General features: G+C 39.6%; 1 protein-coding gene across 3 annotated transcripts in view; it reads left to right on the forward strand.

Moving 5' to 3' along the window:
• The window catches only part of LOC138746011 (synapsin-3-like), a 226831-nt gene that overhangs the window by 124982 nt on the left and 86800 nt on the right, over window positions 1-15049 (forward strand). For all 3 annotated transcript variants that reach the window (XM_069903681.1, XM_069903682.1, XM_069903683.1), the window contains one exon: window positions 3221-3377. In XM_069903681.1, the coding sequence (XP_069759782.1) occupies window positions 3221-3377 (157 nt within the window). The remainder of the gene's footprint in view (window positions 1-3220; window positions 3378-15049) is intronic.

Here is a 15049-nt window from a genome sequence, read left to right on the forward strand (position 1 = left end):
TGGTCTGGTTGGTGGGGATTCTTGAGGGATAGAGGCTGTTTTCTTAGAGCACCACCTCTTGTAGATGCCTTCGATAGAGTGAATACTGGTTCCCATGATGTTGCTGGCTGAGTTAAAACTCTCTGGAGTGTAGTGAAGGTAAATAAGAAAGTAGTGAACTGTGAGGATGATAGCAGCAGATTCCAAGATTGATGGAATGGGTCGACTACCAACTGGTGAAATTTAATGCAGCATAACATTTCAATAGCAAGGGTGAAAAGAGTCTTGCCACAGACTCTTATCATAGACTCTATGATAAGAGTCTGTGGGACATTGCCATAGATGGCTGTGGAAACGAGGCCGTTGGATGTGTTTAAGGCAGAGAGTGACAGGTATTTGATTAGTCAGGGCAGCCAGGGTTATGGGGAGAAAGCTGAGAAGTGGGGCTGAATAGGGGGATGGATAGCATGTTTAGAAAAGCAGAGCAGACTCAAAGGGCCTACTTTTGCTCCTATATATTGTGATCTAGTGATCAATCTTAGCCCACAGTCCTGGTAAGATTGGTCATTTTTAAAAGGAATTCCCGGTGCAGTCAATTTTTTGTGCTCAGTGTGAATATCTGGGCTGCCTTGCTTCCCAATTTATTGGGACACATTTTGATAATCATGAATGTTGACAAAATCACAATCATCTGTGAAATGTTTAGGGATCTCAGAAGTATTAGCTACATAATGGGAGACATTCCACAATCTGGAGTGTTCATCACAGGCAATTCAGCTGATTGACCCAGCTTTGGTCTACTTGTTGGATATGACAGCCATTCTTATTAATTCTAATTGCCTGCCATTTCTCCAGTGTCTTTCTTCTTAGGAATGCTGTTGCTTGTCCATTAACTTTCAGACACTTAATTAATTCTCTGTCTGCATCTTTGAAACCCAAAACCCTGTGGGACACTATTTGTCGCCACTTGCTAATCTGAATGTGACCCATTATTAAAAAGGTTTCACCAACTTGCTCTGAACCTGTTTCTTGTTAATGTTGTGATTCCATGCGCTTTAATTTTATCAATTGCTAAAATGACATTGTCTGAAGATTTGGAGTCAATTCGGGAAATCTTTTGGAATTTATATTTACTAGTCCTATTCTAGTTAACCATCTATTTCAACTTGCTATTTTAGATGCAGGCTATGAAGAATGGAGTTAAAACTTTTAAGGATCTTTTTATCCAACAAAATTTTGCATCTTTATAACAAGTGATGATGAAATTTAATCTCCCAATTAGACACTTTTTTAGATACTATCAAATTAGACATTTTATTCATTCTAAACTTTCACATCTTCTGGATCCGAATTTCATAGGTAAACTTTTTGAATTACAATTTGTACATAAAGGTATAATATCCTGCTTTATGTTATAAAATATTGAATCTAAAAACAGTCTCTTTAATTAGAATCAAAACTGAATGGGAGAATGATCTTAATGTTTCTTTCAGAGAAAATTGAATTTCAGTTTTGGTCCTTATCCATGATTCATCTCTGTGTGTTAGGCACAGTTTAATTCAATTTAAAGTGGTGCATAGAGTACACTTTTCTAAAGTTAAACTCGATCGAATTTACCCAGATATCAACTCAATGTGTGGCAAAAGTAAAAGTTTTGAAACCTCTTTGATTTTGGCTTTGTCCCAATTTGGTAGAATATTGGACTGATATTTTCAGAACCTTTTCGACCATCTTTGGGTTCAATCTAGAACCATGTCCATTAATCATATTATTTGGCTTCTTCAGAGATGTAAATGTAAATTTAATGTCTCGCCAAAGGCAGGTCTTAGCATTTTCTACATTGCTTGCTAGAAGAGGAATATTGCTGAAATGCAAAGAGGACTTTCCACCCACCCTTAGACAATGGCTACTGGACATCATGTCCTTTTTAAGTTTGGAAGAAATCAGACATGATTAAAATTTATTTTCAAAAGACATGGGGTCCAGTTATTGCTTACTTTCGCAATTGGAATGATCAAGGATTCAGGGATGCAGTAAGTGGGTGTGTTTGGTCGGATCTCCAGAAGCTAGATTTCAAGTCTGCTTAGTATATTCATTTCAACCTTGGTTGGCAGCTGGGGTCAGATTATTAGAAGCACTTTTTTTTCCCTCTTAATATAATACTCTACATATATTTTTTAGATATATATATGTATGAGTGTGTGTGAATAGGTTAGAATATGAGTCCATGTATTATTATTATTTCTATATAATATGATACCAATCTAAATGTATCACACTTAATTTTTATAGATTTGCAATGTATTTGTTTCATGAAAAAACTCAATAAAAATAATTTTAAAAGAAAAGTAATTTAGTCCCTCTGATTCTAAGAGTATAATGGCATATTATCAGGAGATATTTGTTGGCAGTATCCACCTTGGGGATTAGATTAATCTGTTTTAAATCTTGTGATTCACAACATCAGCTGAGTCCCAATATGGCTGCTTTCCAGTTAGTCTGCTAGATTCTCTAGACTTCTTGGTGTAAAGTATTCTGAGTTTTATTCATACTGTATTTACATATAGACATACACCAGGGTAACAGGACCTTCTGGCCCAATTACACCCAATTAACCTACAGCCCTGCACATTTTGAAGGTGGGAGGAAACCGGAGCACCCGGAAGAAATCCATGCAAGCATGGGATGAATTCCTTACAGACAGCACTGGATTTGAACCTGAATCGCTGGTGCTGTAACGGCGTTGTGTTAATGCCGCCCCTACCATCAGTTCTGATTAATTCTCTTCATATCAAAAAAAAATTAAGAAAGTAATTGTTCTTTTGTTTCTTGCATCCCGGTTAGAGTAGCAGTTAACACGACACTATTACAGCGGCAGTGACCCAGATTCAAAGCGGGCGCTGTCTGTAAGGAGTTTACGTGTTCTCCCCATGACCTGCATGGGTTTTCCCTGGGTGCTCCGGTTCCTCCCACCCAGCAAAATGTACAGGATTGTAATTTATTGGGTGTAATTGGGTGGCATGGGTTTCAATGGCCAGAATCGGCTTCTGCAACGTTGTTATTATTAATAACAATAGCTTGTGGTAAGTGAACAGAAATGCTGCATCTGAAATTTAATTCCAATAAAATTAAATATATCACTTTTTTGGTACAAAAAACTGAAAAAAATTCTACTTTTTTAATTTCTGTATCAGGCCTCTGTTACTGTCACTGATCAAGGTGTTTTCTGATGCTCCTGCAGGTCATTCAAACCAGATTTTGTTCTCATTCGGCAACACGTGTACAACATGGCCTATGGCGAGGACTATCGTAACCTCATTGTTGGCCTGCAGTACGGGAGAGTCCCCACGCTTAATTCTCTCCAGTCTGTCTACAACTTCTGCAACAAGCCGTGGATGGTAAGTTTGGGTGCCTGACTCTAGTGCAGAGATCTGGCAGTGCTATTTGTATCTTGATCAGAAGACGTCTCATGGCAGTATTATCGAGCATCCTCGTATATTACCTTTGTTCATTCTGGGCTTATTCTACAGACGTTGTTTAAAACTTTGGCTCCTCTTTTCATGCTGTATTTTGTGGTTAATAAGACCAATTTAAAACTTGCCCATGGCATCAGTAAGCAGAAAAATGATATTTTACCATTTGGCCTTGTTAGAAATCTGTAAGCAGTGCAGAAAAAAACCCAGCCCATTTCATCAGCAAGGCCTTCACTGGATTAGCCAGAGGGCCTTCAACAGCCATAGGTGCTTTGTGGTTAGTAAGGGATTACTAAAGGTGGCATGTGCGAGGGGGAAGAAGGTTGAGAAGCACTGTCTTAAGGTGACATATATTGATTTGAAAAGCTTGATATATTCTATGTTTTATTTTTATGGGAATTGAAGTTAAAGTGATTAAATAAGTAAGGTTGATTTGGAGCCTGGCAGTACACAACTTGGCTGCTGCTTTTTAGAAAGCTGACAACTTGCAGTCAAAAGACTCCCACCAGGCTGCAGACTGCTGGAGACTGGCTTGAGAATGGCTGAAAAGGTACCAGATTTCGGAACCAGGATGTGAGAGGCTGCTGAGGGTGAGAAGGGCTCCCAAGGGGCCTCAGATTTCCTCATCATGTCAGTGTTCGTATCTGGAGTTTGGGTTGCCAATGGACTGAAGTCTGTGCGGCTGCAGAGGCCATGGGACCACAAGAGGCAAATTCGCAGACACTCAGTGATTCTGAAGGAACTCTCTTTTGCTTCTTATTCTCTCACTATAAGGGGGTCCCAACAATTTCTGTCAATGGCCAATCTTTGCAAGAAGGTGCATTACAATTTGGACACCAGGTTCTTTAAAATCTTCCTGGAGATCCTGCTGGGAGAGGTCAGACCAAGGAATCATCTAAAAGAGGATCCCAAAACATCCAAGCTCTGTCGACTAAATGCAGTTTTGTGTAATATTACATCTGTTATATTACATAAAAGAAGCTTGAATCTATAATGGTGCAAAGTATTTGGCTTCCTTGAAGTTGTGCCAGACGCTAAATCAATCCGTCTTTTGTAAAAGGTTGAGGAAAGTACTTCAAAATATGGGTTATATGGGTGTTTAATAGGTATTCTTCAATTTACAACTATTCAACTTACTGCTTTCCCAAAAGGCTATTGACTTTCTGAAATGAATGTTCTTGATTTAAAAAGTTATTTTTCTTGATAACGACCAGCTTGTCACTATCTATCCATAGGAATTTTTCCAACCAAAATTCCCACAAAGGATTTTTTTTTCCCAACTTTTTCAATTCATGAAATTTGCTCATTGATGTTTTTCCAGAAAGACTTTCCTGTTTGAGGCACAACTGTACTTGAATATAAAGTTTAATGTAATATGAATACAAAAAGTAAATACAGTAAAACCCCTGGTATCCAGCATCTGTGGGGGATTGGTAGATGCCAGATAGGTGAGTTTTCCAGTTGCTTGAGCCTATCTAATACACCTACATTACAAATAAACAGTTTAAAAGACAAATATGCTATACTGTATTTGCACTGAACAAAGGTAAACTTTAAAGCATTTTTACTTTATTTTCAGTCACATTCTTTGAAAATATTTAACCGTTGCCCTCCATGGAGCCGCCCACAAGTCGAACAATAACATCATGATTAATGCTGCCGCCCCCGCCCCCAAGTTTACAGTTAAAGCCTTACTAATATACTTAATAATATACTGATAAAGACCCTTACTCAGCAGGGACAAGGAGACACTTTAAGAGAGTCATCCCAATGGTGAGCAGCACCAACCAGCGGTTTACCTTGTGCAATACTAGTTTATTCAAACTTTATACAAACAGCTGCTACGTGCAAAGCACGAGCAAGGCGCTCCGCTGGCTGAATAATTGCTCCCATCTTCACCAAAGGTTAATGTGTTACTTCAGAGAACATTTACTTTTAGACTTTTATTTAATTTTTAATTTTTTAATTCTTATTAACTCAAATTTATTTATTTTCCTTGATTTTTTTTCACCAGTTGTTCCAATTCCAGAGAACAGGGGTTTTTACTGTAGTATTTTGTAGTATTTACATATTTACTTCCCTGTAGATCTGTATAATATCTTCAGACTCAATACTCCACTGGTTCTGCATGAGTAGGTTCCTGACCTTGAGAACATGCCCTTAATAATTGGTGTTCTGAAAATATAATTAGGAATGTCTAGAGACGTGCATTCTTAACCACAATATAAATAAAACAATTTTGCACGTTGCTGCTGGGTGACTTGAAATTTGTGATCCCTGAAGCTTTTCTGGGAAGTTTGATTTAAATTCTAACTATATGTATCCAATTTGAAAAGAAAATGTTTATTTTTTACTCAGGAGTTGTGTAACTACTCAGTGCCACTCCACGATCCTACTACAGAGCTCTGATATTAGGTTTCCTGTCAGGTTCCTCGTGTTGCACGTACCCAATTTCTTCCAACTCGTGACCTTTTTAAAATCAGGAACATCTGGCAGTTCCCAGCCTCAGCGTGCTGCTTGGGGCAAAGGATCCTATGAAGCTAAGTCGGCCTCAACCCAATAGCGATCACGAAAAGGCGTGTTTCTACATTATTCCATTGTATCGTACAGAAAAAATGGGAGCACAGAGTAACTTCAAAAGGAGCTTTGGAGGAGAGCATTCACCTGATGAAAATGGGCAAGGAAAGAGAGTGAATAAACTCAAATTCTGGGAACTGTTAACCAAGGATGTGGTGTAAGGACACCATTTAAAAATTCAAGAGAATAGTTTGCATCTTCCCATCCACGTTTGGTTTGTCCTGTTACTTTCTTGAAACAAAGAATCGTGGCAGAATCTTGCAGTGGCATGTTTGACTCTGGAATAAATTATCAGAATGTTCTGTAAAATAATGTTTAATAATATCTTCCCAAGCAGACTGGATGTGGACTTGGAAAAAGGGAGAAATTTCAGTGTTCCGGAGATGAGCCGAGTGGAATGAATTGGATGTGGCTACTACAGAGTCAGGACTGATGGGCATTGATAGAAGATCATGGACCAAATTTAACTGGCTCAATATTATTGGCATTCAGCCTCTTGCAGAGAATTTCAGGACATATGCAGATCTGTGATAAGATGCGCTGAGGGACAGATGCCCTTTAACCTGGCACAGTGGTTCTCAACCAGTAGTCCATGGCCTACTGGTGAGCCACAGTGTGTTTCCATGTGGGTCTTTAAAAATAGTAAATAAAATACTTTAAATTAGATAAAGATGTGGTTATTACAGAGCTTTCTTTGACTTGAAAATACTGCTCGGTCAATGTCACTAGTGGGTCATGGCACGTTAGGCCGGAAGCCAGGTGGGCCTTAGACTGAAAAAGGTTGAAAACCACTGAAGGGAATCTGCCTCTCAATCTGCAATGGCAGCAATGAGACCCCATTGACCTGAATGCAATTTTCTTGCCCTGCCGATTGAATAGGAAGTTGCTTTATTTATAATCATACCTTTGTATTTTAATAATTTTGAATTTTTTAGTAAAGTTTTTTTATTTTTATTCTTTTAGTTTAAAACTATTTTAACAACTTCTATATGTCTCTGAATATGCAGAGCATTTAAAACTCTCACATTTTCTGATTCTCACAACTCCAGATTTGTCTTCTGTTAAAGGCTGCCCAATGACAAGATCTGAGCAGTACGTCACCTGAGGCCAACTGGCCATTGTGGCTGTGCCATACATCTTCCCAGGTGTGGAGCATTCTGCTCGCTCAGCTCTCTACATCTGTCCTGAGTTTTGGGGCTGCGGGCAGTGATCCGGGTCTGCCTCAATTCGGCCCTATGTTGGTGGGCATCTGGCCACACGTTCGGCTTGAATGTTTGCATGTCAACTCTTGAATTATACATCAACTAATGAAGAAGGCTTTACAGCACTTTGACACTTCCATTTCCAATCTCATCAATTTTTTAAGCTTCTTTGACAAGCAAGTAATTTGGAGAATTATTAATATTGTTTCAAGGTTATACAAAATGGAAATGATTTGACATATTCAAAATATTCCATATGGTGCTTTTGCAGGCCACAGAAAGAACAGACTCTAGGCCATTAATCTAGCTAAATTCAAACCTGAGTCTCGAGATGAAAGGAACAATTTCTGACTTGATTAATCGTATAACTCTCTGCTGACAGTAGGTAACTTTTATATTATGGCTGCAAAGAAGCCACTTCAAAGCAATATTTGTGTGTCCCAAGTTTTTAGCAGGAGAGCTGTTGAAAGGGAAGCTGTCACCAGTTGAGCCAGATGTTTCAGTTCCATTCTCAATTGGAATGCTTAGAAAGATAAGAACTAAAGCTTCGCAATTTTCTTTCAGTTTTTTTTCAATTATGTTGACTTAGTCTTTCATCTGCGGGCCTTCCACTGAAGAAGTACATACCTGTTACTGAATTAGTTCTTGTTCTGAACCTTGCGTGCGTGTGATGGTGTGTCTGCAATGCCCTGAGCTGTGGGCAGGAGCTGAGTGTTAGATTTTCCTTGTGAAACAGTCACATTCTCAGGACGCCTACTTATACCAGTGTCACATTTGTGGTTGAAAGTGCCCAGCTCTGTCATCCATGTACATTGAACCATACAAGTTAAAAGAAGGACAGGCAATGTCCACTATTCAACATGATCACAATTGCAGATTGTTGCCTACCTGCATTAACCTACCAACTTCCTTGTTTATCAAGTATCTGTCTTAAAAAAAATATTCCACAGTCCTGCTTCAGAGAATTGGAGACCTTTTCAAGACTCGTGGAAATCTGGGAGGAAAATATTTAACCTCATCTCTGCCTTAAATTGAGTGGCATCTGATTTGGTCCTTCCAAGTTTATTGTCATATGTATAAAAATTACAATGATAGTGGTTGTTTGAGCAGACCAGTTGACATCTCGTACATAGTACAAGGAGTAAGACGCTGTAGAAATGTTCAGAGTTACAGTGAAAGATCAGTTTGAATGGAGAAAAGTGAAACTACAAAAAAGTCTGCATACACTTTTACTACTGATTGTAGTAAAAACAAAAATGTGTCCATAGGAGGTAAAGATATGTAACCGACGTTTTGGGCCTGAGCCCTTCCTTGAGGTATGGGGTTCATTGAAGAGCCTGATGACTGGGAAAGAAGCTAACCTTGCATCTGGGGTTGCGTGATCTCATACTTGTGAATCCCCATTGAGAGGGGAGTGAAGAGAATGTGGTCAGAGTGGGATGAGTCTTGTGTTGGTTGCTTTTCCAAAACATTGATAAAATAGATGGAGGGGGGTGATGTGTGGGAGTCGTGTTCAGTTTCTTACGGTCATGGGCACCACAGTTCATGGAACCATCTATGATGCATCCTGATAAGATGCTTTCAATGGTGCACCTATAGAGGTACTTAAGGGATGCTGGTGGAAGTAAATGCTACATTAAATCAGTAACATGATGAATGGAAAGGAGTAGAATATTTTAATTTTTTTCTCTATCAAAGCGATTTATATTCCAGAACATTAATGATTTATAATTTTTTTTGGGATTAAAGAAGTCATTTGTTACCTACAGTGGTGTCCTAATGGAAACGAGCCAACCTGTCAGCAAATATCAATGTCTAATAAATTTCTGTATGTGTTCCTTAAATGGTATATCCTGTGTGGGAGAAAGGCACGAGAGATGCAAAATAAACACCATGGAGGGAAGTGGCTCCAGGCAAAGTAACTTGAAGTTTCTTTAGTGTTCAATATTATAAAAGTTAAGGGAGTGTCACCACACTTTTCCTGCTTTCAGGAATGATTCCCGGACAAAGTATTGTGGCCCCAGGCAAACTGTGTTCTCAGTTCATAAAATTAATCAATTTCCCTTGATCCATGTGGCGCTTGGTGTTTGACTGAATTTTTGGCGGCATTTGCAGGACAAAATTTCATGAAGTTCCAAAATCTGATCTCCCCAGGCCTAGATATGATTTTCTCCAAGGTTCCTATCCAAGATCTTTTCACACCTTGAGAGTGACTGGAGCATCCCAGTGGGGAATGGAGTGCAGTTGTGCCAAATCTGTCCTGCTGCGTTTTACTTGGCCCTCTTTAATAGAATTATTTAATTTTAATTATTTGTCAAAAGAAATCGCATACTTTGTGATAACTGGCAGGATCATTCTGCTCTCACTATTCATAAGCATTTGAAAATCCGTGAAGCATGATGTTCCTGACAGTTGGTTCTACTTATTTCATTTGTCTTTTAAAATTACTATAATTTCATCTGAGCAAATCTAATGGAGGACTATATATCCATGTGCGTCTCCCTAACTGAGAGGAAGAGGGCGTACATAAAAGGACATGCTCTGCTGTGCAGTGGATTGAACAATAGGCAGGAAGTCAATTGGAAAGATTATGGCTGACATTCCAAATAAACATAAATGATGCTTCCAGCCAGATTCTGTCTGGCATTCACCAGTTCTCAATGCAGGGCTCCCCAGGCCAACAGTGTGACTGACTTAGTTCCAAGCATTCTCAGGAGGGGCTTGCACAGGATCAATTCTGCAGAAAATGTATGTACATTTATTTTGGGTTTGTATTGTATGTGTATAGCTGTTGAATTGTAGACTGTTAAATATGATTACCACTTCATAAATGTGCCATCTACATTTCCAAACTCGGCCTGTGCTTCGATCCTGTTTGTTCTCGGGTCTTACTTTTAAATTATAATCCTCCTTGAATAAAGGAATAAGTGTAGATTTTAATATTAGCTTTGTCAGCTAATTAAGCTGCAGGAATTGGACCAATGTTGAATGATGGGAAAGTCTTTCTGTGCATCTCCAACTGATTTGATGGGGCAGATAGTCTTAACCCTGAGGTCACCTCTTTCATGCGGTGTGGCATCTTCAACACACTATGCTGGCCCATGCCATCAATCTAGGGAACACCAATTTATTGAGTGGCATAGAAGAACATGCTAAGGACAGCACCAGGGGTACTTAGAAGTAGCATACAAACTTATTGAAGATAAAGATGGGTTTTATTATCAAAGACAATGTACAAGTACATTGAAATTCTTGGCACAGATATACAGGTAAAATACACTAATAATCAATCAGTATAAATTAAATTGCCAACATGAGGGAAAAAGATAATAAATATAAAAGAATAAATTAATATTCACATTTGCTGTAGATGTAAAAATGTTATGCAATGATAGTGTTGACAGATGTTTTGCCCCAGAGTAGTGTTATGGTTAAGGTGGTACAGGAACATTCAAGAGCCTGATAGCTGTTGGAGGATGAAAAATGTTCTTGAACCCTGAGGTGCTTGACTTTTGGCTTCTCTAGCTTCTGCCTCAAGGTGGCACTGAGAAGAGAGCATGATGGGGTTCCTTTGTGATGCTGGCCACTATCTTGAGGCAGCATCACACACCTATAGTCACCCTAATGTTGGGACCAAGTCACAGTTTTCCCTTTATTTTCCCCTGTGCTACATAGTTTTAAATTTGTAGTTAAGCAACTTATATATGCATATTCCAGATTTTATTAAAGGTTATTTGTATACATTTTGGATTGACCATGTAGAGATTACAGCTCTTTTTGCACATATTTCCCCTATTGTGAGTACGTTTAATCGCTTTATTGATGCAGGTATAAGAGAGCTAGGCTTGCTTCTAAGTTTTGATTAGCTTTGGAGTCTATAATTGTGCCATTTTTAAACATGAGAACCAGAGTTGTGCCAGAGAAAGTCAATGAACCCTATTATGAGGCTGAAAAGCAAGAATAAAACAGTAAGAGACATCACCTAAACCTTAGGGTGTTACCAAAATCAATGCTTTGGAACATCATTAAGAAGAACAAGCGTGCTGGTGTGCTCAATAATCGCAACGGGCCTGGTAGGTCAAGGAAGATCTCCACTGCTGGTGACAGAAAAGTCCCCCAACTGCCTGTCCAAATAAATCAGACGGTACGTATAAAAAGTGCAGTAATTTCTACATGGTCAAATCAAAATGTACACAAATATCCTTTAATAAAATCTAGAATGTGTACTTTAATCACATGTGAATTATTTAATTACAAATATAAGACTGTGGAGCACAGGGGCAAATAAAGGAAAAAAATGTATTTATCTCAAACATTATGGAGGGCACTGTAGACGTGTTAAGTGGACAGGAGCTCATTGGCATGACGGACTTGGTTAGGTTTTCCCCTTCCTGCACCTCCTATGTTTCCTGGACCTGAGATTTCAAACCAGGTCATGGTGTAGACAGTCAGCATACAATGCACCTGCAAAATTTCAACAGCATATTTGACAAAAAGTGCTGTATCTCCTCCTCAGGCTCCTTAGAAAGTAGTGGGATTGATTGTCTTCTTCTCAATTACCTTAAATTTCTGGACATACTCCCTGATATGAGGGAATCCAGAAATTTGAAGGTACGAACCCTCTCCAGTGCACACCCACCAATGAAGGCAGGTGTATGAGACCTTGGCTTCCCTTTCCTGTGCATCAACAATATACTCATTTGTCTTGCATACAGTACGCTGAGAGCAATATTATTGTTCTGGCACCACAAAACCAGATTCTCGATCCTACATTATGACTCATCATTGCCCAACAGCAGTGGTATCGGAATCCCAACAAACACAATTAATCAAAATAGATGGTGAACCACATGGTGGCGACGTGAATATTTGGTAGAGATCTTGTGGTGAGTGACTCACCTTCTGATCCCACGAGCTTTTCCACCAGTCAGAGAGCAGGAGAATGATGGTGCATTACACACTTGCTTATATGAAAACAAAGCACCCAGTCTTCCAGCTTAGTTAGTAACTCCTCCTGTCTTGAGCTACAGACTCTTCCACCATCAGTCACATTGCAGTCAACCATCAGGATTTATAGCAACACCTGCCAAGCTGAGGTAAAAAGTCTTAACACTAGTACCTGCAAATTCCTTCCCCCCCCCCCCCCCCCCCAAACCATTCACTATTTGGACTGGTAAACATTGTGCCTCTTGATTTGAAAGGAAATCAAACATCTGAACAATATATGATGTGAATAGTATCCCTTCATTCTTGGATGGTTCAACTTGTTCTTGAATGTGTAAGAATACTATTTATTTCTTCATAATGCACAGTACAGGTAGTCCCTGACTTATGATGGTTCAAATCATACTGTACTTTGAATGTTGACTAGGCTAGACTATGATGTTCAATGTTTCCCGGCAGCGCAGTATCAGTTTCCACACTGATCCCACTTCCCCGCTCTCTCCTGACAGTCCTGTGTCGGCCCCCACACTGATCCCACTGCCCTTTATTGACTCACAATTTTTCAACTTGCGGTAGGAGTGCCAAAACATAAGTTGAGGACTACTTGTATTGCCTGAGAACTGTATATACCATTTACATTTTTTAAGAACATATTTAAAATTAAATTTAGACATACAGCATGGCCATAGGCTGTTTCAGCCCTCAAGTTAGACCCAATTAACCTATACCACCCCCCCCCCCCCCACCCCAATACTTTTCAAGTTAGTATTGTGTTGGCTACCTATTTCCTTTCATGCCTTTGCTGGGATTGAAGAGTTTTATAGCACAGAAACCAGCCTTGCAGCCCATCATGTCCGAGTTGTCTACCTCATTTGCCAGTGCTTGGTCAATATCTCTCTAAACTATTCCTAATCATGTACCTGTCCAAATGTTTTTTTTTTCAATATTGTAATTGTTCCTGTCTCATTGACCTCCCTTGGCATCTTGTTCAACATACCTATCTGCCTTTGTGCAAAAATGTTGCCTCTCATGTTAAGTCCACCCCTAGTGTTGGACTCTTCTGCCCCAAGAAAAAGATGATGACTTTTTACATTATCTATATCCTACATGATTTGGTAGACCTTGATAAAGTCACCCCTCTATTTTAGGGAAAATATCACTGGACAACGAAGATTTTACTTCCTGAACACTTTGTGGTGTATTTTATAGATTTTAGTGATCACGAAAATCACTTTTCCTATTGCGTATCTTTTTTTAGCTAATATTTTTATGACTTCCTGTCATTTTTTTTAACATGCTTCAAGCAGACAAAACCATGAGGTGCAACGTGTCGCTGCAAGTTCATTTTCTGCATTCACATTTGGACTCCTTCCCTGCTGATCTTGATGCAGTCAGTGATAAACATAGCGAAAGGTTTCACTGGGACATTGCAACCGTGGAAAAATGGTATCAGGGCAACTGGAATCCATCAATGCTGGCTGACTATTGTTGGACGCTGACATGAGAGGCATCAGATACTGAATACAAACGAAAATCAGCAGTAAAACATTTTTAGGTCACTTGAACTAATGCAATATGTCAGCATCATTATGCGATTAAGCATGCTAATGTGGCGGCTCACCACTAGGCAGGCGAACCAGCCCCACTTGTAAGCCACACGGCAGGGAATCCGGCCAAAATGGTGCCGTCGGGGGGGGGTTTCCCTTCCTCCCAGCTCGGGGCTCAGAAGCCTGCGGTGGGGGACCACGTGACGCTTGGGTGACGTCAGCGCCCTCTAGCGCGGTTCTCAGCCAGGTCCGGGCTGGGAGTATAAGTGCAGCCCAGCAGCCTGCAATAAACCAGTCTGCTCACTGAGCTCAACCCGTCTGGTTGTGTGGTTTCCTTCAGGAGCAGAGTAGCTGCCGCTACACTAAATTCAATAAAGTTAAATTAAAGTTTGTCCAGCTTCCTATGATACAGCAAATTTGAAATGATCTTTGTGGTCAGTTTCACGTTGTCTATCATAACCCCTTTTTTTTTCAGGAAGCAAATCTTATGAAAGCATTTATTGTCCAGTGTCAGGCTCCCTTTAAACGTCTTCGAGTCCAGTTCTACTGAATCATTTTACAGCCTTTTGGCATTATAATGCTTTTCCTAAAACTGGGTGACCAGAATTTCACACAATACTCAAAATCTGGTTGAGTGTAGTGGTAATATGACATCCCAACTCCTGCACTTAATGCCCTGACCACTGAAGACAGTATGCCAGAAGTTGCCTTCACTATTCTTTCCACCTGTGTCAACACTCTCAAGGAATTTCTCATTTGATATGGATCCTGTTGTAACCTCCAATAACCCTGTCTGCTTGTACAGGACAAAATCTCTCTCTATTTTATTAGAGCATCGTTAGAAGCTATGCTTCTCTATCCTTCTGCAGATCTGTGAAATGTCAGGCCAGATCGTGATCTAGGAGCATGTACAGGCAGTCAGTGTTGAGCTGTTGTGTCTGCCTGTTTTTTGTTACCAACACAAACTGTCTGTGACAATACTCTTCTACATATGAACCATGACCAATTCTAACTGGTGTGGATCACTGTGCCAGGAGATTTTCCATATTTTGTAATATTCAATAGATAGTGGATCTTTATTGATTATCGTTAAAGGCAGGATCTTCATAAATTCAGTTAGTTTCAAAGAACCACCAGCTTGCTCTCTGAACAAATGATGCTCAAACTAAATTCATTTTTCTTTGAAGTGTGCTGGCCTGATGTCAATCAAAAGGCAACCTACTGTTGGGCACTTACTAACAAATGTGGCCATCTTACGTAGACTTCAGAGTCCCAGGAAAGGGGTATGTGAGGGGAAAGAAGAAACAATTTTCCCTTCCTCCTTGGC

This window comes from Narcine bancroftii, chromosome 11, assembly GCF_036971445.1.
Source record: "Narcine bancroftii isolate sNarBan1 chromosome 11, sNarBan1.hap1, whole genome shotgun sequence".
Lineage (NCBI taxonomy): Eukaryota > Metazoa > Chordata > Chondrichthyes > Torpediniformes > Narcinidae > Narcine > Narcine bancroftii.